Below are 26,349 nucleotides of genomic sequence, written 5' to 3' on the forward strand. Positions count from 1 at the left end.
TCACCATCTACACGCGTGTACCAGGTCATTCTCACAGAGCTTGGTTATGGATGAAAAATTTTATGCGTAAAAAAATAATATATTTATATTAGTGTATGTCAGCTCTTTTTCTTTTATGCCTGGAACTCTCCAGCTCTTGCACTCTGGTTGAAATCTTAAAGGTAAAAATACAGTTCAGCTTGGAGTCAAAGTGATGTGTGATACTAGGCTGTTTAACAGAACCAAACGTGTCCTCAGTGAACCCTACGATAAAGCTCCCAGTAGTGTTTTCTACTCAGACGTCCAGTTTTGGCTCTGTGAAATGGAGTAATGACTGCATGGCTGACAGGATGTATGACTATATTATGAACAGTATAAGATCATTTACATCCCAGCAAAGAACCAGCAGTTGCCCTGAATGCTCCCTGATTTTAAAGGCAGACTTTCGGAGAAAGTCACGAGAAAGTCAAGTCAAGTTGATCTCATACAGAGTCTAAGATATAGTTTTTGTTACCTGGCATGCATACTGTATATGTAACTTCTCCACACACATACTATTGATTGGAAATTACAAGGGATACACAAAGAGATACAGCAGTGTGAAGACTGAGAGAGAGGGGGAGAGGGTGAAGGACGCGCTGCCTGGAAGCTGATTGGCCCCTTGACAGGCGCTGTTGATTCAGGCGCCCACCGCGCAAAAAGATAAGATAAAGGCCATATAAAATAGCAGAGATGCGCATCCATCCCTCACTGTCAGCTGCACCTATACAGTGTCTGCTGCCTCCAGCTACGAGGGGATAAACAAGGACGACTGGCTGTCTCTTTACCCAAGCATCACCTGTCAAGTAAGTGCAAATAAATCCATCCATCTGAAGTTTTTTTTAAATCTGGTATGTGAACTCACACAGAGATTTTGGTGCAGATGCCTCATTTTTCACTTGAATAATTTCGAGGTGAAACCCTCGAAGTGGAATCATTTCAGCACAGTAATAGATTTCTGAACATATTAGAGGATTATTGAAGATTTTCAGACTTAAAGCTTTAAAATAAGAGAGATTTTTAGCAACAAAACTTGATTGAATGACTCAAGATATTCATTATTTTCTTATTGCAAACTCTTGTAAAATAGTGGGAAATGCTCTTTAATATTTGTGATTATGCATCAGAGTTTTGAGTCTCCTTAAATTATTTTTTAATCCCGCAGAATGTCTCCTAAAGCACCGTGCGCCCCCAATCACCTGCCCACATCCAGAGACGCAGTGACGCACAGCAGGTTTTCTCCAACTGTTCCCAGCCCCGTGAATGAAGCTGGTAACACTTCAGGAGGCTGCAGTGAAAACCTGTCTCGAAAACCGCTGACTGTTACCGGAGGTGAATCCACTTCAATGAAATATCTCAAACCCAGAAGCAGGTGTGAGCAGTCTACACAGCGGGGCCGGCGCAGAATGAAGGCGAACGACAGAGAGCGCTCCCGGATGCACAACCTGAACACCGCTCTGGACGCGCTGAGGAGCATCCTGCCGGCGCTGCCAGAGGACGCGAAGCTGACCAAGATCGAAACTCTGCGCTTCGCCCACAACTACATCTGGGCTCTGACGGAGACTCTGCGCATGGCCGACCAGCACGGACACACGTCGGAATACCTGCCGGCTGGATCTGACCTGAGCAGCCCAACAAGTGTTTCATCTGCGGAGTGGGACTCAGCCTCACCTGCAGAGTCTGGTTATATGACCTCAGCTGACTTTGACCCCAGAAACTGTTACACCTCTGCTCCTCAAATGAAGTGTAAGATTTTATCAAGAGATCAATCAAGTGTTATCCCTGTTACCTTTTATTTCAAGTCATTCTGTGGTGACGATGATGTCAAAAACACTTGGCACTGTTGACTTCTCTATTTGTATGAGGAACTCTGAATGACAGCTCCCATGTCAGGGGCCATATACAACAGAAAAAACTATTGCACTGCTCTCTGTGGTTGGAAACTTTTCCAGACACAAGCTGATCAGTGATGTCAGAGCAGATGTTTTCCATCAGGCAAACACCTGCAGTCACATCACAAATTGAGATCCTAATTGGCCAGAAACTCAGCCTGCTTCTGCCCATACATATCAGTGCATCCATGTAAATGTAGTCTTCCAAAGCACTTACACTGAGTTCACGAAACAAAATCTATTCAAAATGACTGTTCAAAAGATTTAGTTCTTTACAAAGTAAGCCATAACTTTCACTTGAGGCCATTTGTTTTAGAAAATTATTTTACAAAGGTGGGACTAAGTCAGTGTTCTGCAAGTCACAAGTAAGTTTGAAGTCTCAAGTCAGGCCCTGAGTCCCTTTTAGTCATAATGCGCTTTTTGCCATTTTAAAAACAGAGTGATGATATATTAAATCAACAAACATCATGAATGATTTTAAAATGTATTTCTCTGTTAAAACAGGTGTGACTGAACTTAATCAGAAAACTTCAATTTTGTGTTTCTACCTTGTCTTGTTGCATTTAAAACATCTTATATTGGAAAATGTTTACAAGATATCAAAATATTTTCAAGATCAAGGCCAAGTGAAGTCTTGAGACACTGGCGTAAAACTCCATGTAGAGTTGGAGGTCTTTTCCGATTTTCTGAAGTCTAAAATCAACATATTTGACTTGAGTCTGACTCGAGTCCACATCTCTGCAATTTCATGATCACGTTGCACTTACTAAATCCCAGCCTGCAAAAACACCATGAAGCACCATCAATGATTTAGGAAGACAAGATAATTGGTTTTAACTAAAAATATTTATTAGGTCATGATATTCAAATGTTTTCTTGAGCTATTTTTGTTGCATAAAAGTAGGTTTATTTATTTGATAAAAACTGTAGAAAATGTGTCTTGGGGTGAAATGTTCATTGTTTCAATGATTCAAAGGAACAAAATGTACAAAGACAAATATTACTTAAACACAGTGGTTGCGATTCAAATGTTTTTTAGGGAGAGAAAAATGCCAACATTTCATAGTATTCATTAATTTTCCTTTTTCAGAGGCCAAAGTTAATGTGCAAATCAACATTTTCAAAGACGTAGTTCTTTACTGTCCTGCCTACCAGTGACTGTACTGACACATACTGTGAGAGAAGACAGTTTTATAGTCTTGGGAGTAGCATGAACTAAATGTTGTAATGTCTTGGATAATGTCACGGTGTCCTATAGTGGCGTGCAGTCCGAGGCTGAGCCCAGCGAGTGCTCTACTTGGGGAAGACGGTGACCACGTCGTAGCCCTCGGGCGGGGTCACTCGCTCACGTGCATGCTTCTCACAATAAATCTGGTCCTCCACAAAGAAATGTCCCTTCTGTTTTAGGTTGATGTCGCAGTCTGTGCAGGTGTAGCACTCGGGGTGACGGAACTTGTCCCTCAGCTTCACCACCATCCCCCTGAGGAAGAGATATAAAGATCACATTTAACTTGATTACCATGAAATCACAGAGTTAATCCAGACACTAATTCATGACTGAATTTATGTGCACTACAAATGGTTAGGAGCTACACTGAATGGCCAAAAGTATTTGGACAGCTGAGCATCACACCCAAATGTGATCTAACACAAGGGTCATCATAAGCTGCTTTATCAGCCTTCTCTCTTCTGAGAAGGTTTTCCACAACACTTCTGCACCTGGCTGCAGGATGTACTCCCATTCAGCCACATGAGCATTAGTGAGGTTGGTCACCAACGCTGGATGCTAGGCCCTGACTCTCAGTTGTTATTCCAGTCCATCCTTAAAGTGCTGGATGGGGCTGAGGTCAGAGCTCTGTCCACACCAGTCAGGCTCTTTCACACCAAACACATAAAGTCATTTCTATGTGGACCTGGCTTTGTGCATGGGAGCACTGTCATGTTGAAACAGGAGACATGCTGCCACTAAGATCCACATTATTGTCTGAAACACCATTGTTTGCTGGAGTGTTATGATTTCCCTTAACTGGAACTTAAGGGCCTAAAAAATTACAGACCAAAAGTGCACATATGTGAACACAGTTTCCACATACATTTCTCTTGTAACTTAAATGTTATGCCATTTTTATGGCTTTATTACAGACAGACAGTAGAAAGAAATGTCAGGAAACATGGGAAACGGATGCAACAAACATCCCAGCCATTCTGATTCTCATATTCTGCTAACTGTGTGAAATAAAACTATGAGGTTCGGCATAGAAACTAAGTCACAACATGAATCAGGGCAGTTCATCAGTTCAACATGTAAAAATGATTGCGTTCACTTACCTAATTTTAAAAATAACACAGTCTTAATTACTTTAAAAAATGATTTTGTTGTACTTTGTTTCACAAGACAATATATATATATATATATATATATATATATATATATATATATATATATATATATATATATATATATATATATATAACCGAAGTTCATATTTGGTGACACATTATTNATATATATATATATATATATATATATATATATATATATATATATATATATATACATATATATATATATATATATATAACCGAAGTTCATATTTGGTGACACATTATTTCATATCTCAAATCTCTGAACAACAACAAAACTTATCAAAGTGTCTGGGTACATAATTAACCCCTTAATCAGTGAGTGGATTTTAACTTAATCTGATGGAAGCAAAACCTCACATTACGCAGTCTGCTGAAAAGCATGTCACTCGTAACAACACAGATTTTAAAGGATACTAAATCCAAAGCAGTAAAGTCCACTCAAATTAAGTAAAAACTGTCAAAATAAATATAGTGTTGGGAAAATAAACCACTATGAGCAAATGTCCAGGCAACAGCTGCAACAAGGCATTGTATTGGTGGTAACTAAATTCAACCACAAGGTGGAGACAAACTCCAAACAGAGACGACACACTCTGGGGACCTTTGCCTTGCATCACATTTTGTAACAGTGTGGAAGTTTGTAGTGTCAAACACTGAGCAAGACAAACAGCAGGTACGACTGAATCACCTGAGGGGACAACTAAGCACATGCTGATACTTGAGTCCTACTCCTCAGTGCTGCAATATAAAAGCGTCATCTGTGTAACAGTGCTGACGAATCATTTTATACTTACACAATCCCAGATCCACATTTGTCACAGGAGGGTAACTTCTCTGTGTTCCCCACTGATGATGCAATCTTTGTCGAGGGTGCTTTCACACTCCTGAACCCAGACGGTTTATCAGGGTCACCTACAAACACCAGACACATACAGATGAACAATCTTAACATACTTAAGTGGTTGTCTGTTTTGTTTTGCTCCACTCCTGATAACTTGTTGCTTAAAATGACAAAAAGCCCCTAATGAAAGCAGTATTATAAATGTGTAGAATCAGTGAAAGCTCATAAATCTGCTATCTCATTAAAAGTGACAGATAACTCTGCACCCTGAAGCTATATATTGTAAAAGTGTAATGCTTGAGGAAGCTGAGAGTAATAAGTAGGATCTGTACCTGTCTCAAGGATCTCCTGAAGCACTTTGAATGAAGCAGACTGTCGAGGAGGCTCATCAGACTCTTGGTTCTCCTGCAGCATCTTGTAAACCTCTGAATCTGCTGCTACATGCGCCCGCTTGGCTGTCTGCGATGGATCTGATGGAGCACTACAAGAGAGGTGTGTACATTTTAACATGTCTGCAGGAACCACAGGATGCAAACATGTCAAAACATTCTTGGGCAACAAACAGCAAACACTTTGTCTTTTCATTATACCTCATGTTGATACTTAAAGAATATAGCTAAGTTTCGTTTTTTGTTACCTGCTTGGGGACTATGGATGGAAAGAAGCAATCTTGCTAACACAGACATGTTTATATCTCATATTTTATACTGATGTTCAGTAACTTGCTCTGCCCCTATCAAATAAACAGTAAAATAATAAAAAATATAACTTTGCTCTTTTGTGTATCTTACTTATTTTCACTAGGGAAAAAAATCCCTTACACTTCTGTTTAATACCCAACAGAACTGAGATCTAAGGTTGTCCTGTTTGTGGTATAGTTTAGTATTGGGTTATATCAATCTTTTTTCCTGGTCTTACATGCTGCATACAATTTTCTTATTGGTTTTTTTACTATAGCTGTAGCGACTACTATCACTGAAAAAAAAAGGTGCTAAGGGGCAACGTAGGCTATTAACTGTTATGCCTTTAAACAAATCCATACTGAAGTCATGATGTGTTTTATGCCGTTTATTAAACAGACATGCATTTGCTGTGATGGAATAATTAAAGCAGGACTTGATGTGATGTGATGTGCTGTGACAGTCAACAGGAAATATCGGAGCCTAACTCACCCTCTTTGTCTGAATCCTGCCGCACAAGTGAAAACAGGTATATGATGTGAAACTAACCCATTACCAAGGTGATAGTAACCAAAAAGAACATGTGCAGCTTAAACAACACAGGCTAAATACACATGCTGACTCCTACAATAGTTGAGTGAATACCTCGTATATTCACATTACTATGACTTGTAAAGACATGTATCACCCAGCCCTCTGGAAGCTGGCCTAGATGTTCCAAGCTCCACTGAGAATGAGCTTGATGTAGTTAGAAGCCGACCTACCAGCGAGCTACAGGGAGTGTTTCAATCAATAAAATGATTGACTCTTAGATGCATTGTGATTCTTTCTTTTAACATTAATCACTGGCGCTCTTTGATCAAAGTGCTTTTGAATTGAATGTTCTCTCTTAAGAGTATGCACAGTAAAAAGCTTCAATGTTAAAGATTAAACGTACTGATAATGTTGCATAATGGTAGATAAATCTGTTGGGGGTTGTTTAAACCAAATAGACTGTGAAACATGAGTAAAACACAACAATGAGAGGCGTGTGACATGAAACATTAAGCCTAAGCATGTAAGCAACCTCGAGGGCAGTGGGGCATGTTGTTAAACTTTAACCTCCTCTTCCTGATCTAAATGTCATGTGGACAAAGAGCTGAGTTAGAGCCATAGATTGTTTATACTCTGTCATGCCTGACAAGACTACATATTTTGACAACACAGCTAACAAAGCAACATGTAGGAGTTGTTGCAAAGCATGCACACAATATACACACACTTCAAGCGCAACAATCAAATATAAGATATTGTCAGATTATTGATGAAGTGAGTCAAAAATATTGTTTGATTTGTTGCTGATCACCAAGGCCCATCCTCTCTGTAATCCTTTAACAGCCTACGGAGCAATCAAAGTTCCATACTGACTGACACAAGCAATGCTTTTTCATTTTTTGTTCAAGGGACAGTTCATCCAGAATCAAAAAATACATATAATGTTTCTTAACTGCAGAGCTGTTCATCAGTCTGCTTTGTTTTGGTGTGAGTCGCCGTGTGTTGGAGATGTCGGCCGTAGAGATGTCTGCCTTCTCTCCAATGAAATGGAACAAGATGGCACTCGGCTTGTGGTGCTCAAAGCGCCCCCCAAAAAAAATAATTTAAAAAAACCTCAAAAGCAATGTTTTCAGAAAGGAGGGAGGAGAGTGGCGTGCATCTACTGCCAGCTCACCTACCACCACTGAGCTACAACAAGCCCCTTGTTTCAACAGAGTCAGTCGGAAGAACGGTGAAAGCGTTTTTTCTTCCGAGAAACTCAGCGAGTGCAAACTCTCATTCTTGTTTAATTGCTGTTATCAACTCTATTTGTGCAAAACTTCACTTATTGCTGTGTTTACTCTACTAACACAGGAGTTAGTGCTTGTTGCTTTGGGAGCCACCATTACTGGTGTGCAAGCCTGCATTTTCTGTCATCAACTATAACACAGTCCCTGTTTGGTTGCTTATGTTATTAACTATGGTGCGGATGCCTGATTGGAAATGATCGGATTTTTATCGTCAGCAGGATAATCTTACCAGGCTAAAATAGCACTACAGGAATGTGGAAATATATGAGTTTTTGATTTTAGGGGTGAACTGTCCCTTTAAGGCCATTGATAGTACTGCATTTGCTTTTGGCTGTGTCTTGAACTAATCTTGACTCCCTCGGGATCCAATCTCGACTTGGACAACTTCCTCTAAAGCGGTGTCATCTCTAGATTATCTTACTTGTTGCTGGGCTCATTAGCTGTGGCACTGGTCTTCACTTCTTCCACAGCCGAATTGAAGTCCTTGATGTTCTCTGACGAGTAGAGACCAGAAGGGTTGTTGTACTGGTTGGTCACAACTTTGGGGCCAAAACCAGTGAATGGCAGAGCACTCCTGTTGTGGGTCGAGCCTATGTGTTTCACCTCCTGTAAACATGAATGGAAAATAGTTCTGTTAAAGCTTTTTGTACGTACCAAAGCATAACATGGTGAGTGCAGATTTGTGAAATTACTCGCACACCGTCTCAAACATGCAACACTCACAGTGCAGACTTGATGCAGTGTCGATCACAACCTTTGACGCCTTCAGATGAACTATAATTTAGATTTTGTAATGTGAGCTTGCGCGTGTAAAAACATGCAGCTGATCTCACGACAGTTAGGAATATTACTCAATATCTGAAAACACCCAATCTCTGGTGTTTTCAACGATGAAATCAATAATGTTGTGACTGCACACTTTGAAAACTGAGACTTGGAAATGTTCAACTGAAAACGTCAAAACAGTCTTTATTTGTGTCTTCAACTGCTGCTTCTCGTTTGACTCAAAGTCACACATAATTTAGCAGGATAATGTATGACTGTGGATTCTGCCTTAATTATAGCCAACGGTCTTTGAGGACAAACATGTCATGACACTGGCATGCCATGAAAGTGGGCACATAAATGCCACTAAATCTAGCTCATGCTTCACAGTGGGAACACGGAAAAGCGTCCAAATATAGCTCATGCTTCAAGCATCTGACTGTTACACTGCAGAGTACCCCAGAGTCTGTGAGCAAATAAACTTACACAAAGAAACTCACAACACTAGCATTGACCAAGGGCCTACAAAGTATGATGCAATGGCTTAAAGTAATACAACAGTGAAGAGACGTCAAAGTGACAGACTCCAGACAAGCGCTTGAGACACGCGTTATTGTGTGTGTGAGAAAAATGCACAACATCTGTGACCTGTGAAACACACACACAGCCTGAGACACATCACACCATTTCCTACATGAATTCACACTTTGGCCGCAACTTTCCACTCAGCGGGCAGGAACTGAGGCTTGCGTCAGGGTTTGGCTGATAAACTACCGTCTCCTAGGAAACCTCCTGTTGGGAAGTAAACAATGACTTCATCTTTGGCAGTGTAAAGAAAAAAACCCAACCCACAAGGCTCTGTGGGCGCGGTGGGAAAGGAACGAGCAGGCTTCCAGAAACTGTACTGCTACCTGTAATTGTATTTCCCAGATTGCAAGCTAAAATGAGAAAGTCATTTTAGAAGCTCATCCTGCTTTGATGTTGAGACAGCAGACACACACACCTTTGGCTCTGATGCAAGATTCATCTTGTATGGATGTGTTCTCCCTTCCTCAGATGAAAGCGGCGACCACATTTTATGTTCTGACCTGCAGAACAGAGAGAGGACAACTAGTGTAAAACGTTGAAATCACGAAATAAATGTGCATATATCAGCTTTAAATACAACATGCTTGAGTTTTTTTTTGTCTTTAGGTATGTTTCCTGTGTTGCTGCACATGAACGTGATACTATAACTGTGTATTTAAGCAACAGACCCCTTGCAGGTATGTTCTTTGGCTTCCTCCACAGTTTACCCCACCTTGCATTCAATACATTCCCTCTTAATGTGAACAAACATATTTGCTTCAACCTGCCTGTTGACTCCATTTCAACATGCCTGCTGCGTAAAATCATCCACTAGCAGAGAGGTATTATGTCATGGGCTGACACAACACAAAATTACAACATATCTTAGCATACATACACTTCTCAAACTTAAGATTCCAATGAAACAAAGGAGACTTGTCCTTTAAAAACCATGACTAAACACCACATCACTCCCCAAACACCTGGATTGCAGCTGAGCCGTCTCGTATTACTCAGTGTTTTTCAGGCCCGCGGCTATGCAGATCAGACTGGCACATGTTGCTACAACCTACCTGTCTATGGAGAGCACCATCTCCTCTATGCATCCCTTGATCTTGTTCTGCGCTTCCAAGTGAGTCATGTTCTCTGTCGGTTCTCCTTCGATGGCCAAGATCATGTCTCCAATACACAGGTTAGCCTGGGCCGCTTTACTCCCAGGGGTGACCTACAACACAGGACACATAACTGATAATAAACAGCAACCTTTTTGGACTATATGTGAGCTTGGATTATAAGATTTTAAATATATGACACCTGTGGAGGAAAACCTTTATATGATCTATATCTGAAAAGATTCTTTACAAAATAAACACCACTTATGACTAAAATAACTTGAATCATAAATGTGTGGAAAACACACTTTTGATTTAAAGTCAGATATAACCTTAAAGTCTGCACGGCTCTTTTGTAATCAGAGCTTAATTCCACTGTTGTATTGTTTTAACTCTGACCTTCAAGGACCTTCACACACATTTCATTATTTACAATAAACATGGGCACAGCCACTTGCAGAGAGGTGTGTGCTGGTAGACAGAGCTGCCTCGAGTGCAGACACTCTATCAAAGATAAAGGCTTGAAGCAGACAGAGACTGTGACCCAGTCCAGGAATTCCTAATCACTTTTCCATGGGTGGAGTGGAGCGACCACTGTAACAACATTTACAACAGGAACAGCAGCCGCCATTCAGGCAAAGTACACAGTGGAGGGTCATATTCTGATTTCATTACTGGCACACTGTAAAACACGTATGATGCCTTGTAAAGTTTTGCATTTATGTACACTGTGCTGTTGGAAAGTAACAAAATGGGCTGTGAAAGCTGTTAGCTTAGACAAAGAGGGGTCCATGGACAGTTAGGGATGTGAAAGTAAATAACAGTTTCTCAAGATTATCCTTTCAATTTGAAGCCCAATAAGAAAGTGTGTAGACATGATTAAATACTGGTAGGCCCTTGATTATGCGTGGGGGGGAATGAATACAGCAGATTGTCTTGATATTTTTGCGTGGCAATATTGTGACAATACACTGACACAAAGTATAAAATTTTTTAAATATATAAATTATTAATCTTACAAATCCAAATTCAAATTTTGGTAGCCTAATTGAATGCTAATATCTGTATAACTTTTTCAGTCCACTAAATATATTTTGTCACAATAAAAATGACTGAAGTGAGATATACAGACTGAATAATATTTTAGTAGATAAAACATATGTTAACAAAGTTTTCTTTTGGGGACAAAATTTGCAGTTTAAAACGGTATTAAATTGCGATATACTTTATCATAATATGCAGCATATCGCAATAATATTGTATCGTGACTTATCTGATAAGTGATTCCCACCCTGACTATATATAGGCTAAGTTATTGTTTTGTTAACCTGTGGGCTACACTTACGTTTACAGTAACTTACAGTTATATAAAACAACAAACAGCATTTCAAGTAACATAAGAACTGAAATATAGAAATGTAACTTTATAAAGCGTAGTAAAACACTGGACAAGTCTATTGTCAGTAGCTGACTGTAACGTACAATATACTGACACACACTGTAACAACAGGTCACGTCAGTCATATCACTTCAACCTCTGTGAAGTCACCTTTTGTTAACGGTAGCTAACGCTACCTAACAGTCTGCTCTCAGTAAAGTCGAGAGGAAACAACGAGAGGTGAAAGTTTCGTCGGGACATGCCCAGGTACCGTCTAACTGAGGCACAATGTGGCAGCTAACAGTAACACTTACCCGGGAAATAGTCAGTGGCTGCTCGAAGTCCTTTCCCCCCACCAGCCTGAATCCCCACGGCCCGGGACCCTGCACTACTACCCGGAGAGGCATCTCGTCAGTGTTGGGTTGTTCACAGAGTCGACTGTGGCTGTGTTTAAAGATCTGTCTGAGGTTCACTTCCTTCTGCTGATGACATGTGCAGCGGTCGATAGTCAGAAGTTTCAGCCTGGCTCCGCAGCATCAGAGCAGGGGGTGGACCCACAGGTTACACTTGGACGAATAGATTTTGAAGTTTCCTCGCTGATAAGTGAGAGCACAAAGATCGTTTATTGAGAAAGTGTCCCACTCCGTAATGTCTGTGAGGAAGCTGACCAAGCTTCCAGGAATGTGAGGTCATTTTCTCATAGAAGTCAAGTTACAATGGGAACCTGGACCAAGACTTTTTTTTATCTTAAGAGACCAAATCCAACAGTCAATTGATCTCACTGATGTGCATCCAAAGACAATAAGGCATATTACTCTGTGCCAAAACTGTTAAAACACCTAAATTAGTTACAATACAATACACATGGGCAATGAAGTTTAAAATTGTAAATATTTACCAGCACCTGTTAAAGTAACACTTGCTGAAAAACTGCCATGCTCAAGTAAGGACGCATTCACACTGGTGCTATTTGGTCTGCTTTAAATAAACCCTGGTTCACTTCCACGGATAGTTCAGTTCGTCTGGAGTGGTGTGAACGCTCATTCGAACTCTGGTGCAGACCAAACGAGCGAACCCTAGTCCGCTTGAAAACTGGTGTTCTCGGTTCACTTGCAAGTGAACCCTGGTGTGCTTTAAAAAGTGCAGTGTAAAAGTGAACCGAACCAAATGAAGGTGTGAACTTTTTCTGCATTTAGCACCCAATCGAACCAAGTCCCCGGACTATCCTGGTATGAATGCGCCCTTAATGAGGTGTTCTCAGCGTTGAAAAACTGGAACCATACTTTTGTGCGCCATCTTAAGGTTCTGTTTAGGACATCCACAACATTAACATAGTAACTATGTGCTATGTAAAGATATAGCCTAGTGGAGTTATGGCGTCCTGAGACTGTTCATGTGAGTGAGTGCATGCCAGTCCCTGTGTGTGTACCCAACTGTCTAGCTAATCGCTGCTCTGCACTGTGCACGCCATCCCGCCACCCTGGGTCAGAATGGTGGCAACACAGAAGCATGATGCCTACCCTACATTTCCCCCCCAGGTTAACACTGTTACTTCTGTCAGCACCATTGTTAGCACTGTTTGCTGCTATAGTCTTTGGCTAAGGCCAATTGCATGCTGAGAGGCGTGTGGGTCCAGGTATCACTGGATAATTTATAATTCATTTGATAACTGGACCCATGTGCAGTCAATTTCGACTCAGACTGAATCATAGCTATGCTCTGAATATCGTAAACAGCTCTTTTAAAATATTTTCAGTTGAAATAAATGAGCTTGGAGCTGAGACACAGACAGGAGAGATAAGTCAGAAGGTGGGAGACAGTAATATGCTGCTGTGGGGCTGTGGCTGAAAACACTTGTGAATTTTGTGTTGATTTTTTCAAACCTGACTTAAACCAGCAAGCGACACAAAGACATCCCAACCATTCAAAACATGTAAAAGACTTGTGGTGAACCTTTTTAAGTTTTTATGAGTGACAACAATCAAATGCAAGCTCTTAAATTTAGCCTTTATTTGCTTTTAATACTCAGTACTTTGAAAGCAGGGCAGAGTGATGCCTCTTCATTTTTTCTCCTCTCAGATGAGCTCCAGTGTTTGTTTTAGGGATGTCCGCCTGCCGGTACGTCACCGTGTTATATGCAAGCTTACCATTTATGGTAGAGCTAAATCCCAGGATGTGGAATGTGCCGCTCCCAAAAGTTGAATTCCTGCCAGAGGATCTCTGCTGAAAGTGGAGAGAAAAAGCTCTGGGCAGACTGACCGAATGAAACACGTCCTTTCTTGTGGGATTAACATGCATCCTCAGCAGGCCCCTGGGCATGCCACTTAAGTCTGTAGGGCCTTTAAAGTGAAGCCCTTACAATATTGAAGATCAAATCAAATGAAAATACATCTGCTACTGACTGTTAAGGCTGTACAAACACATCTGTCAACATCATCAGCCTAATGGAATGTTGCCTATCTGACATCCTGTTGCTTTATGGGCTTCACACAGCAGCCAACATAAGTGTACTATAATTATTTAGGTAAACTCACAGACTATACAGAAGCTATCCTCAAGTGTTTTAAGCCATTCCACCCCTGTACCATTAGTTTCAATAACTGTCCAGGTTGTAGCTTACATGGTGTGCTACTTAAAAAAATCACATGACAGTCAACAGCTCATCAACAACTCCACCTTTAGCTCACATTAATTTGCATTAGTTCATGGTTATACAGCCACAGGGAATGTGCCTTTAAAAGACACGTGCATTTAAAAAACACGTGCTTATAAACCTGTACACTGCAAGACTTCACTCCTTACACATTAATATGCCAGAGGATCTTTAATGTTTTTAAAATTCCCATTCAGACCTTTGTCAGAAATCAAAACAGATCACACACAACATAGTTTAAATGGTTTATTAAATATTGCATAATACCGAAGTCACAGCAGTGTATAGTATCTTTATTTTAATATTGTCAATGTAACAGCACTGCAAATTGAAGCAAACAAACCAAAAACCTGTTGCAGGTTGTGCGTCTCATCAAACTAGCTCGTTCTCATGATTATTAATCATTAAGTTAAAGCATTGTGTCACACTTTTAGGTACTTGCACAGTAACTGACAAGTTCTTAGTAAATGTTCTCCCATCACAGAGATCACTAGGACTAATGGGAAAACCATGGTTACATTAAATATGTCATGGATACATTTCAGTGATACTCCAAAGGAAAACAAAATAATTAAATGAAAATGAGGCACAATTTTGCATCTAACATAAGGCATTATGAATGTCACAAATGGCAGCGTAATGTTCATATGCGCCAAACATCCTGTGCTCAGTAACGCTCCACTCTGTGCTTTGCCAAAAATCCTTCAGGTAAATAAACCGCCGCAAGCGACAGAGAGCTCAATCTGACGCTCCCCTCGCTCGCAGTCTATTATTTTTATTTTACATATTTACAATCCTTCTTGTGCCATGCTGATCGATCGTCTGCATGTTCCTTTAAGATGAAAATACAGACTTTTCTTTTTTTACATATTGTGTGTGCATTGCCACATTCATATATTCATACATTCATACATCCTGTGATGTTTTCTAGAGCACAATATCACAGAAACAAGCTAAAGTGAGTTGTGTTATGGCTAAACGAGTGATTGTTTATTTGTCCATCGTGTGGTGTGTTTGAGGTGGAGCAAAAACCTCTCTCCTTTTGTTCTGTCAGGGAAGAAACAGGCCAACAGACTCCCAACCTATCAGCACATTCATGCGGAGCTGGAGTTACGCAGGGACAGAAATGTTTAGCCAGCAGCGGAGGGGAAAACATGCCTTTGTGGTGTAACAAAATACCTGAATATTATATCAGTGCTATACAGGCAAACCCATAATGCAGTGTATTATCTTGACAAAACATTCCCTTTGCTGATGTTGGCAAAATTGTCAGTGGTGATCCGCGCCAGAGGAAACACCTGATTTTGTCCCAACAGCAAACATCAGAGAGGATGAAACACTGATTGCTACTGAATCTTGTTAAATTAATGCACTTCATCAGTTATTGAACTTCATATATGTGGCAGCCACATACAGCTTCAAACCACAATCCAATCAGGTCAATGTTCATCATCACTGCACAACTGCAGCTAACACATTAAAAAAAAACAAAGATATAGTAAACATACACTTTTAGATCTAGTGAGAGCTACTGTTTCATCTTTCAACACTTCACATTACGGTTCTAATTTTTCCTGTACTCAGGCAATTATAGAGAGTGATACACTGATAGTCTGGCACCGTTTGATTAGAAATGTGTGTATTCATAGGGAAAAGGATCTGAGTTCAGCTACTTGGAGCATCAGATAGCTCACCACCTCAGTCCACCTTGTGTAAAAAAAAAAAGTGATTTTAAAATACTTCTTTAGCAATCTCCCATCCATCTGCCAGTACAAGCAGGTCATAACAAGCTCTAAGAATTATTTGCAAGTACTATTTGACACCTCCGCTCAGGACTGGTGAGCACAGTGCAGCAGCTGATGACAAAGAGGAATTTGATGAAAACACAAGCGGAGAAAAACAATAGCTATCATCTTTCGGTATGTGCGTGTGGAGGATCTATTCTGACATGTGGTGTCTGTTACAGGATCTGATGGTGCTGGAGATGCGGGAGCTCTGTACTCGCGGGAAGACGGCTGTGATGCTTTGATAGCAGAATTCAAAGCAATCCTCCATCAGGGAGCTATTGAAGCTCAAAGAGCAGACTGTTAACCCCGTCATCACTGCTGTTTGCTTTAAGCTAAAGGTGGCAAATATTGAGGCTGATAGCATCTCATGCTCCAATTTGACTTGTCAATCTCTTATTATATTACAGTGCATGCTGTACTAATGCTGACCTTATTGTTAAATCATTCCACTGAGTGTATCACCCAAGTTGTAGTCATTACATATGAAAATATGTAGCCATATTTAGAAGGCCTCTTAAAGTTTTCTGTACACATTTACATGGCTAAAACAAAAAATCTTGTGAGTGAGGGTGCGGTTAAAATCTCAATACGCTCTTAAAAATCAGCATGTTTATATTCTAAGACACCTTGTTGGCTTTGCTTAAAACATTAAATAGCTTTTTTTGTGATTAATATACCATTGTCTTGTTAGGTGGGATCTGCTTATATGACTAAACAGGAAGTTAAGTGCCACCACGCCTGTCCTGTGGTTGCGCTGGAGCCAGGCGTCTACCACCAGCTACCTTACAGGCATCATCCATCAGTAAACACACTTCTCTTTTGACAGAAGAGGTGTAAAATGACAAATGAATAGATTCTGAAGAAAAAGGATGTGCACATACACGGTTTCACTTTAAAGACATGCAACACAGTCCACGTGTCCTGTACGTGTGTTTGCTGTGGTTACTGGGAAAAAAGAGAAGCTAAGAGCACACTTCAACATTTGAGTATCTCTTGTCATGCATGTGACTTTGTGATAACTGTTGTATAACAACCTTTGATAGAAAATGAAGGCAATACTGAACTGGTATCTAAAGCTTTCGGGCACTGAGTTGTGAATGCTGTTATGTTCTTTAAATACTGATTTTTTGATGATTCAGAAAATGTAGCAGAAAGTAAAACGGGTATGTCAGACCAGTATCTAAAGGGGCTTTATATTTAAGGGTTAAAGTATTTAAACTCTGGAGGGCACTGAATTTAAGTCAGTTTCTCAAATCTAAACTGAGAAAAGAGAAGCAGAGTCCAAGGATAAACCACCACATTAAATTTCATACTGTCTGGTGTGCTGAACCAACACTAAAGGTTTTACTCTGAAAGCAACGTCTAATGTCTTTGAATCAGGAGATGCATGGTTTGCATTGTACTTAAATAATCATGATAAACACCACTGGTCCTGAAAGGTAGCTCATGACAAACAGCTCCAACCACACATCCCATAAAAATACATTCTGAATCCTCCCAAGTCCAGTTCAGGTAATAAGATCCACTCCCTAATCCATACACTGCTCTGCTGCCGGCCTCCACACTACGTAAACACTTGTGTAATGAAAATTACATGGACAAGATGGAAGCTATTATCTGTACAATAAAAGCTAGTTTGTGGTGGAGAAATTCCACACGTGGAGACAGACAATTTCTGTCAAGGGTTGTGTAATATGTGGTCAAGGTGTACACCATACTGAGGTTTGGGCAGTGAGCTGTCTCTGTCTCCATCTCGTGCAGTTTGACATACCTCAGGCCGAACCGATCACTTTCCCAGACAAAATGGATTCGCCTGGCTAAATGACTATGCTAACCAACAGCCATGCGCGATAGTAATGACTTCCCAAGCTTGACAGGCAACCATGTGTTACAGCCGGATTAGATATCTTTACAGTTTCACCTCCTTCACGTAATTCCCAGGGAAAGTCCCAAACTGTTTTGTCCTCTTTGAGGTACCTGGAGAGAAAAAGAAAGAGAAACAAGGACAGAGTCAAAAGAAAGTAAAATGATTCTTTCTCAGAATGAGGCTAAAAGACTTTGTTTTTAAAGGAATACTTCACCCGCTGAATCACCATTAGTGTATAAATTATTCAACCACATTGAACTTGTAAAGAAATTGTTATTTTTCTCGCATGCCTCCATGGGGAATGACGAATCCAAAAACCCAAGTTCAATTACTTCCCAAACAGACAGCTCTTTCCAACAGGGAACTAAACTGAGTAGGTTCAACTAATCTATTCTCTCTTTAAAGAGAAGACTCCATTGAGGAAAACAGTAATGCTGGAGCTGCGAACCTACCACCACCTAAATCAGTTTGGGTTATTGCGTCACTTTGGTGTTTTAGGGCGCTGTCACACCTGAACTGTTTGGTTAGCAGAAAGTCAGATCTGTCTGCGCGGTTACTGCGGTTTGTTTGAGCTGGTGTGAAAGCTGTCAATTGAAACCTGGTGTGGACCAAATAATTGAACCCAGACTGCTTGAAAAGGTGGGTCTTGGTCTGCTTCAAAATGGACTCTGGTTAGATTTGTTTGTGGTGTGAAAGAAAGTTAACCAACTACAGGATTTATGATAGCAGATATGTCCTTTTAGCATGATTACCACAACTAAACAATAATAAATCCATCTGCTGATCATAAAATCTGTCCAGTATGTCATAATTGATCTTGATAAAGGCCAAGTATATCCCATAACCTATTTATGCTAAAGCATATGTGTAACCATGGCAACACATATGCATGTAAGTAAGGGTGTTTTTCCTGATTAAAAAGCTCTAAATGTCATCATTGTATCCAACTCTGTGTACTTTTTCTGTTCATTAAGTCTATGTTATTTTATGTTGGTCATTATTCATAACAGGCGGTTTATTTGCAGTCTAATAATAGCCCACTAATAATGCTTGCAATCAGTTTTTCTCTATGAGCTCTTTGTAAAACCAAAGACCATAAATATAAACGCTTTAGAAGCGTTAGTGCTGCTACATAAACTTCTGTCAGTCACCGGAATTTGATTTCGCCACGTTGATCCTGATGATAAACACCAAAACTGTCCAATCAACAAGTCAGTAGACCATTATGTTTACCCCTCTTGGTTCATTTGCAAAAAAGTCAGTGTGAACAGGAACCAAACCAAAACTAAACTGCAACAATGAATCATTTTATCCGGACCAAATGAACCGAACTACAGGTGTCGGGTGCCCTTAGACTTAGTTCAGATTCACCAAAGTCACAAAATAACACAAACATACTAACTGAATGAGGCAGATTTTGTCAAAGTAGTCTGGAGAGTATGATTAAGTTGCACTTTTAGTTTGTAAGTAAGGGCTGTCTGTCTGGAAAGTACTGAGCATACAACTGGATAAATGAGACTTGGATCATACTGAAAGAGTTGTGTGACAGATGGTAAACAGATGTTTTGATATAGCTTTAATGTTGTTTTATGACTTCAATCCATCACAGTTTTCTCTGTTTTTGGATTCTTTGTTCACTGCAGAGGCATGCCAGAAAAACAAAGTTTTCTTCATGAACTCAATGTAACAGGGTGAGTAATTGATGTAGAAATGACCATTTGGGGGATGAAGTTTGCCTTTAATACAAAAATAAGTTGTTGAAGATATATGTAAAATTAAATCCTGCGCATGTGCATTGCACTCAATTCTCTGCTGTCATTTTTTTTGAAACCCTATATATGGAAGGATGCGACATGGTTAAAATGACTCTACTTCTGACCTGAGCATGCACATTGCACGCGTAAAGTCCTTTGCTGTCATTCTGCATGAAACCCTATATGGATTTATGTGACACAGCGAGTGTGACTGTGTCTGTCAGGAATGTATTCCGAGGCCTACAGGCACATACCAACAAACCAGCCGTCATCGCACTTCTCCATGACGCTGACAAGATCTCCCTCCTGCAGCTCCAGTTCGTCTTCGTTCTGCGGCACATAACTGTACAGAGCCTGGAAACTGGAGCAGGATACAAAGGACAAAATTGTAAAGGGGTAAAATTACAAAGCTGGGAAGCAAAAATTAAATACTAAATTTAAAAAAACGGTGTGAAAGTGAAACTGAAACACGGATCTTACTCACATTCCACAGTGTAGACGGTTCGGCTCCGGGCTGCTGCTGCTGTGGGACTTGGGTTGCTGAGAAATGATGAGAGATTGTTTACTGGGGTGGGGGTGCAGTCTATGGACAGAGTCATTAGGGTGGTGGGACAGGGTGCTGCAGTACCTCACCGAGGTCTCAGCTATATTCAAGATCTCATTACACACTGCCTCCTAGTAGTAGTAGTAGGTGAAGTCGTCAGAGAAAGACAGACAGCGGCCCCACCGAGAGTCCCGGAAGAGGCCGAAGGTGAAGTTGAGGGGGGGAGGTGAAGAGTTAGAGAGGTAAGGGGGGGGGGGTGAAGGGCGAGACAGGAGGGTGGGTCCAGTAAGTAGCAAGGCAGAATAGGAAGTGGTCCGTAAAAGCCGGGAGAAAAAGCAGAGGAGACGTTGGTGGAGCCCAGGAGGAGAGGCATGGAAAGGCAAGACACCAGAGTGAGAGCATGTAGACAGGAAACGTGAAATATTAGTTCACTTTTTGACAGGATACTATTCAGTATGAACATGCAATATTAAAGGGAAGCTGACAGCTCAAAGAAATAGTTCGACATTTTGGGTTCATGCACTCCTGAGCGCTCCTATTTGCTTTCTTGCTGAGAGTTAGATCAGAAGATTGGTTACACTCTCATATCTGTCCATTCAGTATGAAGCTGAAGCCAGCAGCTTGTTAGCTTAGCTGAGCACAAAGACTGAAATGGGAGAACAGTGTAAAGATAAAAAATGTTTATCATGTGCTGTAATGCAATGTTGATGAAAAAGTTGCCGACTTTGCAACCTTGTAGATTTGACCACTTTAGCCACTTTTTTCTTTCAACACAGCAACTTCTGTCAAATCAGTTGAACAAAGACCAGTGAGAAAGAATCTGGAGCTGTGAATGTATATACCTAATGACGAATCACTGATCTATCCCCTTTGTTTTTGTTCTAAGTGATTTAACATGACTATTTTAGTTATTGTTTCTCTCAAATTACACAGCGGTTACAGAAGTGAGTTTGTTCCAGGGGTGTCCAAACATTTTTGAATGGGGACCAGATTAAATAATGTGAAAATACCTGGGGGCCAGCTGCCTAACCCATCATGAGTTATCAAAGAAAATCCCACACACTGAGACAAACACAATGGTTTCATCTTTTAGTAAAAAGGATTCAACTTTCCCAAAACCAACAGCCCTTGCTGTGGACTTTATTGCATTCTTGCTGTGGCCATGTCTGCAGGAAATGTCTGTTGCTACATAACCGTTGCTTGTTTACCGACTGTTCATGAAAACACAATAGTTCCGCCTGCATATGTCCCACCATCATGAGGTGAATAGTAAAAATGCAAGGTGAACTATACTGTGTAGCAGGCCACATATAATATATTTAGAAGGTCAAGCCATCCGTGGAGACTTTGGACACGCCTGGTCTAGATTCTCTCTATTCGTGATATTTGTGTTCCACAGTCTGCACAACTGCCTGCGTGAAAAGTCTTTGAAATTAGAGACGGATTTAGATGCATAATGATGAGATGACAGCATCTTCAAAAATAATAACTAATGGTAAAGCTGGTTAGAGACAGTAAAGTTTAAGTTGACTTCATTTTTAATTTTTTTAAAATCTTATAGTATGTAAAAACAACATTTTGAGCAGCCACTTTCCACTGAAAACAGTTGGGAAAACTGGGGATGATAACACCTTCCTGAAAACACTGCTCCCAAGAAACTGGCAGCACATAACCTCCCAAATCCTTTAGGTTTTTGTACAGATTAAACAAACAAGATGTAGCGTGTTAATTAGTGAGCTTTAGAGGTGCCGATAGATAGAGAAAGCAAATACATTCTTTTTCCAAAATGTCGAACTGCTCCTTTAATGAAAGGCAAGTCTTCTAATATCCCACATATTTAACATGTAGCTCAAATATAGGAGACGTAATGGAAGTTAAAGATGATGTGAGTCAAATGGATCGTTGATGTTGATGGGTTAAAAAAGTTACACAGACGGTGAAATCATTCAAACTACATATAACTTTTGTTAAACTCTGCTCCATCTTACCGCAAAGGAGTTAACATTGTTGTTATCCTGGATGTCAAACAGCATCACAGGGCTTCTGGAGCTCCGTCCATGATGGTCAGCCTCGTTCTTCACAAACTGCAACACAAAAACATCACATCAGCGAGGACATTTCAAAATAAAAGCTTTCCTCTAAAACTCCACAGCGCCACATATCCACTTGCTGTGAACATCTTCATACTTCAGTCACAGTCAGGCTGCATTTCCCTGCAGGTGGAAATTTTTAACCTCACGGCAGCTTTTCAAATAGAAGCCAACTTGTGAATCCTATAAATACTCACTAATAAATATTTTACTATCCTAAATAAACTCCAATGGCATCCAACTTATCACACCTCTGCATGGAACAATAACAACATGCAACCAACCAACCAAATGCTGAATTTTTTGAAGAGAAAGAAACTTGAGCTCTCAAATCAATCCTAGAAATGCAAGCACAATAGCTCCTCTTACAGTCGTTTACAGCTGGAATATCTGAGACTCACTATATAAACACTGTAAGACACTGTAAAACACTTGCGTGTTAGTGGCGCACACACAACAACATGCAGACTTGCAGCTTTAAGCAGTGTGACCAGTTTTAACCATTTCTGTCTCCGCTAAACCAGCAGATTCATCCATGGGGCCAAAATCAACTTCAGGACAAATCTACAAGTTAGTCATGTCTTCCACACAGAAATATCAGCCTCAATACTTCATTAAACATCTGTTTTTGGGAATCAAACTGTGGCCAAAAGCCCATTCTCCTGAGTGAGCCTGAGATGTAGCACCGCACACCATGCAGAAGATACCTCTGCAGGGCTATATCGCCTGCTGCCTGGGGCTGCGTGGCCCCTGTCCCCCTCTGTGCCTTCACCCTCTGTCATCTCCTTCTCCCCCCTCACCCAGCCCTCGAGCACTGGCCCCCCAGAGGGGCTGTGTGACTTTCGTGTGGAGGGAGGAGAGCGCAGGAAGTCCTCCCCCTGAGGTGGGGTGAATGTGAGGAAGGGAGTGGTTGAGTTGGGTCTGGGTGGGTAAGGTGGGGGAAGAGGGGAGGCAGATGGGGAAGCCATGGGGGAGATGCAGTACGGGCTGCCGGAGATGGGAGGCACGGGGCTGGCAGAGTAGGGCGGGGGCAGGTACTCGCCACAGCGGTAGGACACTGTGGGCAGTGGTGGCAGGGGAGGGGTGGGCGCAGCAGGAGGGCTCCCTCCTCCCACAGTCAGTGAGATCCACTCAGAGGAGACAGCGTGGACCTCAGGGGACACGGAGCGGCGGGGGGAGCGAGGGAGGGGCAGGGGGGAGGTGGTCAGACGATTACGATACAGCTTTTGAGAGTAACAGGAACGTGGGAGGAAGAAACAAAGAGAAGAAGAGGGGATGAGAGAAAGAAATGAAAGGCAAATGAAAGATGAGACAAATTCACACAAAGAAAAATCAATGAAAGATGGGTGTCAAGAAGAGAATTTCTGGATTCTACGGAAGCCCTGAGAGCCAAGATGAAAAAAAAATTCTCGTCAGGTCTTCACTACATCCGTAAATATATCCCACGATTGATTGACCTGTTTGGCCTCCTTACCTGAGGAGAGGCATTGGTGCTGCGCTGTGGCGAATGGCTGACAGGAGGGTCGAGATACTCCACCCCATTTTTGACGCGGGGTCGCTTGTTCACTTCTACGTAGGTGACGGGGAAGATGCCTTGGCGGTTGGTGCCTGAGATTTTGCCTTCATACCAGTTTTCATCAACTCTACGAATCAGCGTGATCCTCTCTCCCTGCAGATACATATTTTGTAGTTTCAGAACATTGCTAACAAATATTGTTAAAAATTCCTGGATAAATCAAGCATGAGTAATACTAAGATAAAAGCATCCCTACAAATAAGAAAAAATGCTCCTAAATATTCTTCAGTTTGTAATGATTCCCACTCCATACCTTTCTGAAGGACATTTCCACCACTGTGTCCCCGTTGAAGTTGAAGCGTGCGATAGCCTCTCCATATTCCAGTACCTGCACTGGAGCACTTTTCTTTGGCTGGGCTTTCTCTGTGGGGGGAAGGAGCTGAAAAAGGCAACAAATAACAAAATCATTCTGTGCAGCAGATTGAGCAAAACATCTCTTAAACCGCAATTGAGAATTACATATCTATTTGTGGAAAATTATAGCATGTAAAAGATGAACTGAAAAATCATTATTTGCTCCACTTCAAAAAGTTATCACTGTGAGTCAAGACAGACAGAGAGAACTCACATACCTCAACGTAACTTTGAGGGAAAATGCCAACTCTTCCATGGTGCTCCCCTTCATACCAGTTTTGATCCACCTGTCGAATGATGTAGACGATGTCTCCCTTCTGAAACGGTAATTCCCTAGAAATGTTTCAAAGAGATTAGTTGATCACATGAAGTGAAAGAAGTAATGAACAATTTTACAGTGTGAAAATAGCACGAGAAGGCCTTTGTATAATTTGACATCCTTTCATCAGAAGCTGCTAACCCCTCCTATGAGTTAGAAGTTAAAACACATGCCAATTATTGGTTACTCATATGTAAATCTACACAATGTGGAGACGATATAAAAGCATCATCAACAAATCTGGAATGCCGCGCAATCCAACCCAACATCCCTGCAACAAACACCTCCTGTTGTGAGACTCAGACAGAAACTGTAAATAGATTACTCACTTTAGAGTTTCTGCTCTGAAGTCGAAGCGAGCCATGGCTGGAGTTCTCTGAAAAGACATGAAAAAGAAACTTGTGTCAGTCTTCATTCATGAAACCTACATGTTATTTTTGAGCCAGTGAAGGTTATCCAAAAGATTAAATATCCCTGTGTACATCTTTGCTACTTTGTGGCCACTTTACACTCTGGGCTTTGTCTAGATGTGTTTCAAGAGAATATTTTTTGGGAATTTGTTATGAGCTGTAAATCTGCCCAGGTTGTCCTTTCAGTGTCCCGTCTGAACATAAATATTCTTGCAATGACAGGAATGAGGTGCTTGTGACTGACTGGGTTACTTGTCCTCTGGAGCATTCACAGTGACAAACCACAGGGGGTTGTTTACTGTGAGACTGGCCTGCCAATGGAGCAGGCAAACCTTGGTAAACACAACCAGGGTGCAACTACGACCAGTGACATTGCATTTTAGATATATAGCTAGTAAACAGTGAACACCAGGCCTATTCAACTGGCAGCCCGCGGGCCTACTATGGCCAGACCAGCCTGCAGATCAGTTTTGTTTACAAATAAATAAAATGTAAGTCTTGTAGAAGATCATGTGATAACAGACATTTTGCCACAATAAATCCTTCAAACCAGCAGAGTGCTCCTGTACATTTGGCTTGCTTAATTTGAACACCACAACCTGCCAGCAGGTTTGAAAGGCATGTTTTCTCTAAAAGAAAACACCATTTATCATAACCAGAAACCGTAACAACAGGTTAATAAGTAAATCTAAGCTTAAAATAGCGATATTTCATAAATCCATTATTCTACACGTCTCTTTTTATTGCTAAAAATTATTTTTTTGTACTAACCAGATCCTGTAAAAACTATTAAATTTTGTGCTCATCAGCAGAACTGGGAAGCCATGAATGACTTGGCTGAGACCAACATTCACATGACAAAAAATCAGTGAAACATTGAACTGAAGGCTGTTTACACAGAGCGACAGGTTGAAAATAGGGGTTGTAAAAATGTAAATAGTTCAATATGTATAATTTGTGGGGCACCCCTTTTTCCCAAATATGTGGGCTCTTGGAAAAATGTTGTATATATGGATTCCTTTTTTTTGTTGTAAAATAAATGATCTAGGAAATTCAACTTGCCTTTTTCTGTTCTTATGGTATATGGCATTATAACTGTATTTGTATTATACTGCACAAAAGAACAAAGACACTTTTGCATTCTCCCTATTTGGTCATGATCATGCTGTTTCCATAGAGGTGCAGGATTTATATATTGCAATAAAAATTGAGGCCACAGTGAGGAAAATGTTACAGGAGCAAAAAAGACCCTGAAACTGCTTGGGTTTATGTTGATGATTGGGTTATTTTTGCAGTCTAGAGAGATTAAAGTTTTGAAATCGGTGGCATGTTGTGTCAAGTGTACATGCATAATGAATGTTTGGCCTCCGGACCCTAAGCTTTCTGAAACTGTGGCCCCCTTCACAATATAGTTGATTCACCCTGGTGTACATTGTGGAAGTGACATCTGACAGTCTATTTGAGATATTCAGTGCTATTTTCCACAGCTCACATTTTGACTTCTATCACTGCTCTCACCCTCTGAATTTTTGACCCAGAAGAGAAAGCCATC

General features: G+C 40.8%; 3 protein-coding genes across 6 annotated transcripts in view; 1 reads left to right on the forward strand and 2 right to left on the reverse strand.

Moving 5' to 3' along the window:
- The first annotated feature begins 728 nt into the window (after positions 1–728).
- On the forward strand, positions 729–3,073 carry neurog3 (neurogenin 3). Its single transcript, XM_050070396.1, has 2 exons — positions 729–824; positions 1,184–3,073. Exon 2 carries the CDS (start codon positions 1,185–1,187, stop codon positions 1,863–1,865), a length of 681 nt encoding a protein of 226 aa, XP_049926353.1. The 5' UTR covers positions 729–824; position 1,184; the 3' UTR covers positions 1,866–3,073.
- Positions 2,738–11,987, reverse strand: pdlim1 (PDZ and LIM domain 1 (elfin)). Its single transcript, XM_050070394.1, has 7 exons — positions 11,758–11,987; positions 10,027–10,178; positions 9,390–9,474; positions 8,043–8,227; positions 5,451–5,599; positions 5,072–5,189; positions 2,738–3,390 (listed from the first exon to the last, which is right to left on the reverse strand). The coding sequence occupies exons 1-7, from the start codon at positions 11,848–11,850 to the stop codon at positions 3,204–3,206; spliced, it is 969 nt and encodes a 322-aa protein (XP_049926351.1). The 5' UTR covers positions 11,851–11,987; the 3' UTR covers positions 2,738–3,203.
- A 2,342-nt stretch (positions 11,988–14,329) lies between these two features.
- Positions 14,330–26,349, reverse strand: part of LOC126406258 (sorbin and SH3 domain-containing protein 1) — a 48,952-nt gene continuing 36,932 nt past the window's right edge. For 3 of the 4 annotated variants that reach the window (XM_050070390.1, XM_050070393.1, XM_050070391.1), the window contains 9 exons: positions 24,717–24,763; positions 24,287–24,401; positions 23,968–24,093; positions 23,613–23,807; positions 22,846–23,361; positions 22,037–22,132; positions 19,989–20,179; positions 19,759–19,865; positions 14,330–17,860 (listed from right to left, as the gene is read on the reverse strand). In XM_050070390.1, the coding sequence (XP_049926347.1) occupies positions 17,793–17,860; positions 19,759–19,865; positions 19,989–20,179; positions 22,037–22,132; positions 22,846–23,361; positions 23,613–23,807; positions 23,968–24,093; positions 24,287–24,401; positions 24,717–24,763 (1,461 nt within the window). In that variant the 3' untranslated portion in view covers positions 14,330–17,792. The remainder of the gene's footprint in view (positions 17,861–19,758; positions 19,866–19,988; positions 20,180–22,036; positions 22,133–22,845; positions 23,362–23,612; positions 23,808–23,967; positions 24,094–24,286; positions 24,402–24,716; positions 24,764–26,349) is intronic. The other variant, XM_050070392.1, reaches the window with a different exon arrangement.

This window comes from Epinephelus moara, chromosome 19, assembly GCF_006386435.1.
Source record: "Epinephelus moara isolate mb chromosome 19, YSFRI_EMoa_1.0, whole genome shotgun sequence".
Lineage (NCBI taxonomy): Eukaryota > Metazoa > Chordata > Actinopteri > Perciformes > Serranidae > Epinephelus > Epinephelus moara.

Coding starts and splice junctions, on each gene's coding strand:
- pdlim1 (XM_050070394.1), bottom strand. CDS start 11,850: ATGCCTCTCCGGGTAGTAGTGCAGGGTCCCGGGCCGTGGGGATTCAGG. Junction 8,228..9,389: donor ATCTTGCATCAGAGCCAAAG/GTGTGTGTGTCT, acceptor TCATGTTTACAG/GAGGTGAAACACATAGGCTC. Junction 5,190..5,450: donor TCAGGAGATCCTTGAGACAG/GTACAGATCCTA, acceptor TGGTGTTTGTAG/GTGACCCTGATAAACCGTCT.
- neurog3 (XM_050070396.1), top strand. CDS start 1,185: ATGTCTCCTAAAGCACCGTGCGCCCCCAATCACCTGCCCACATCCAGA.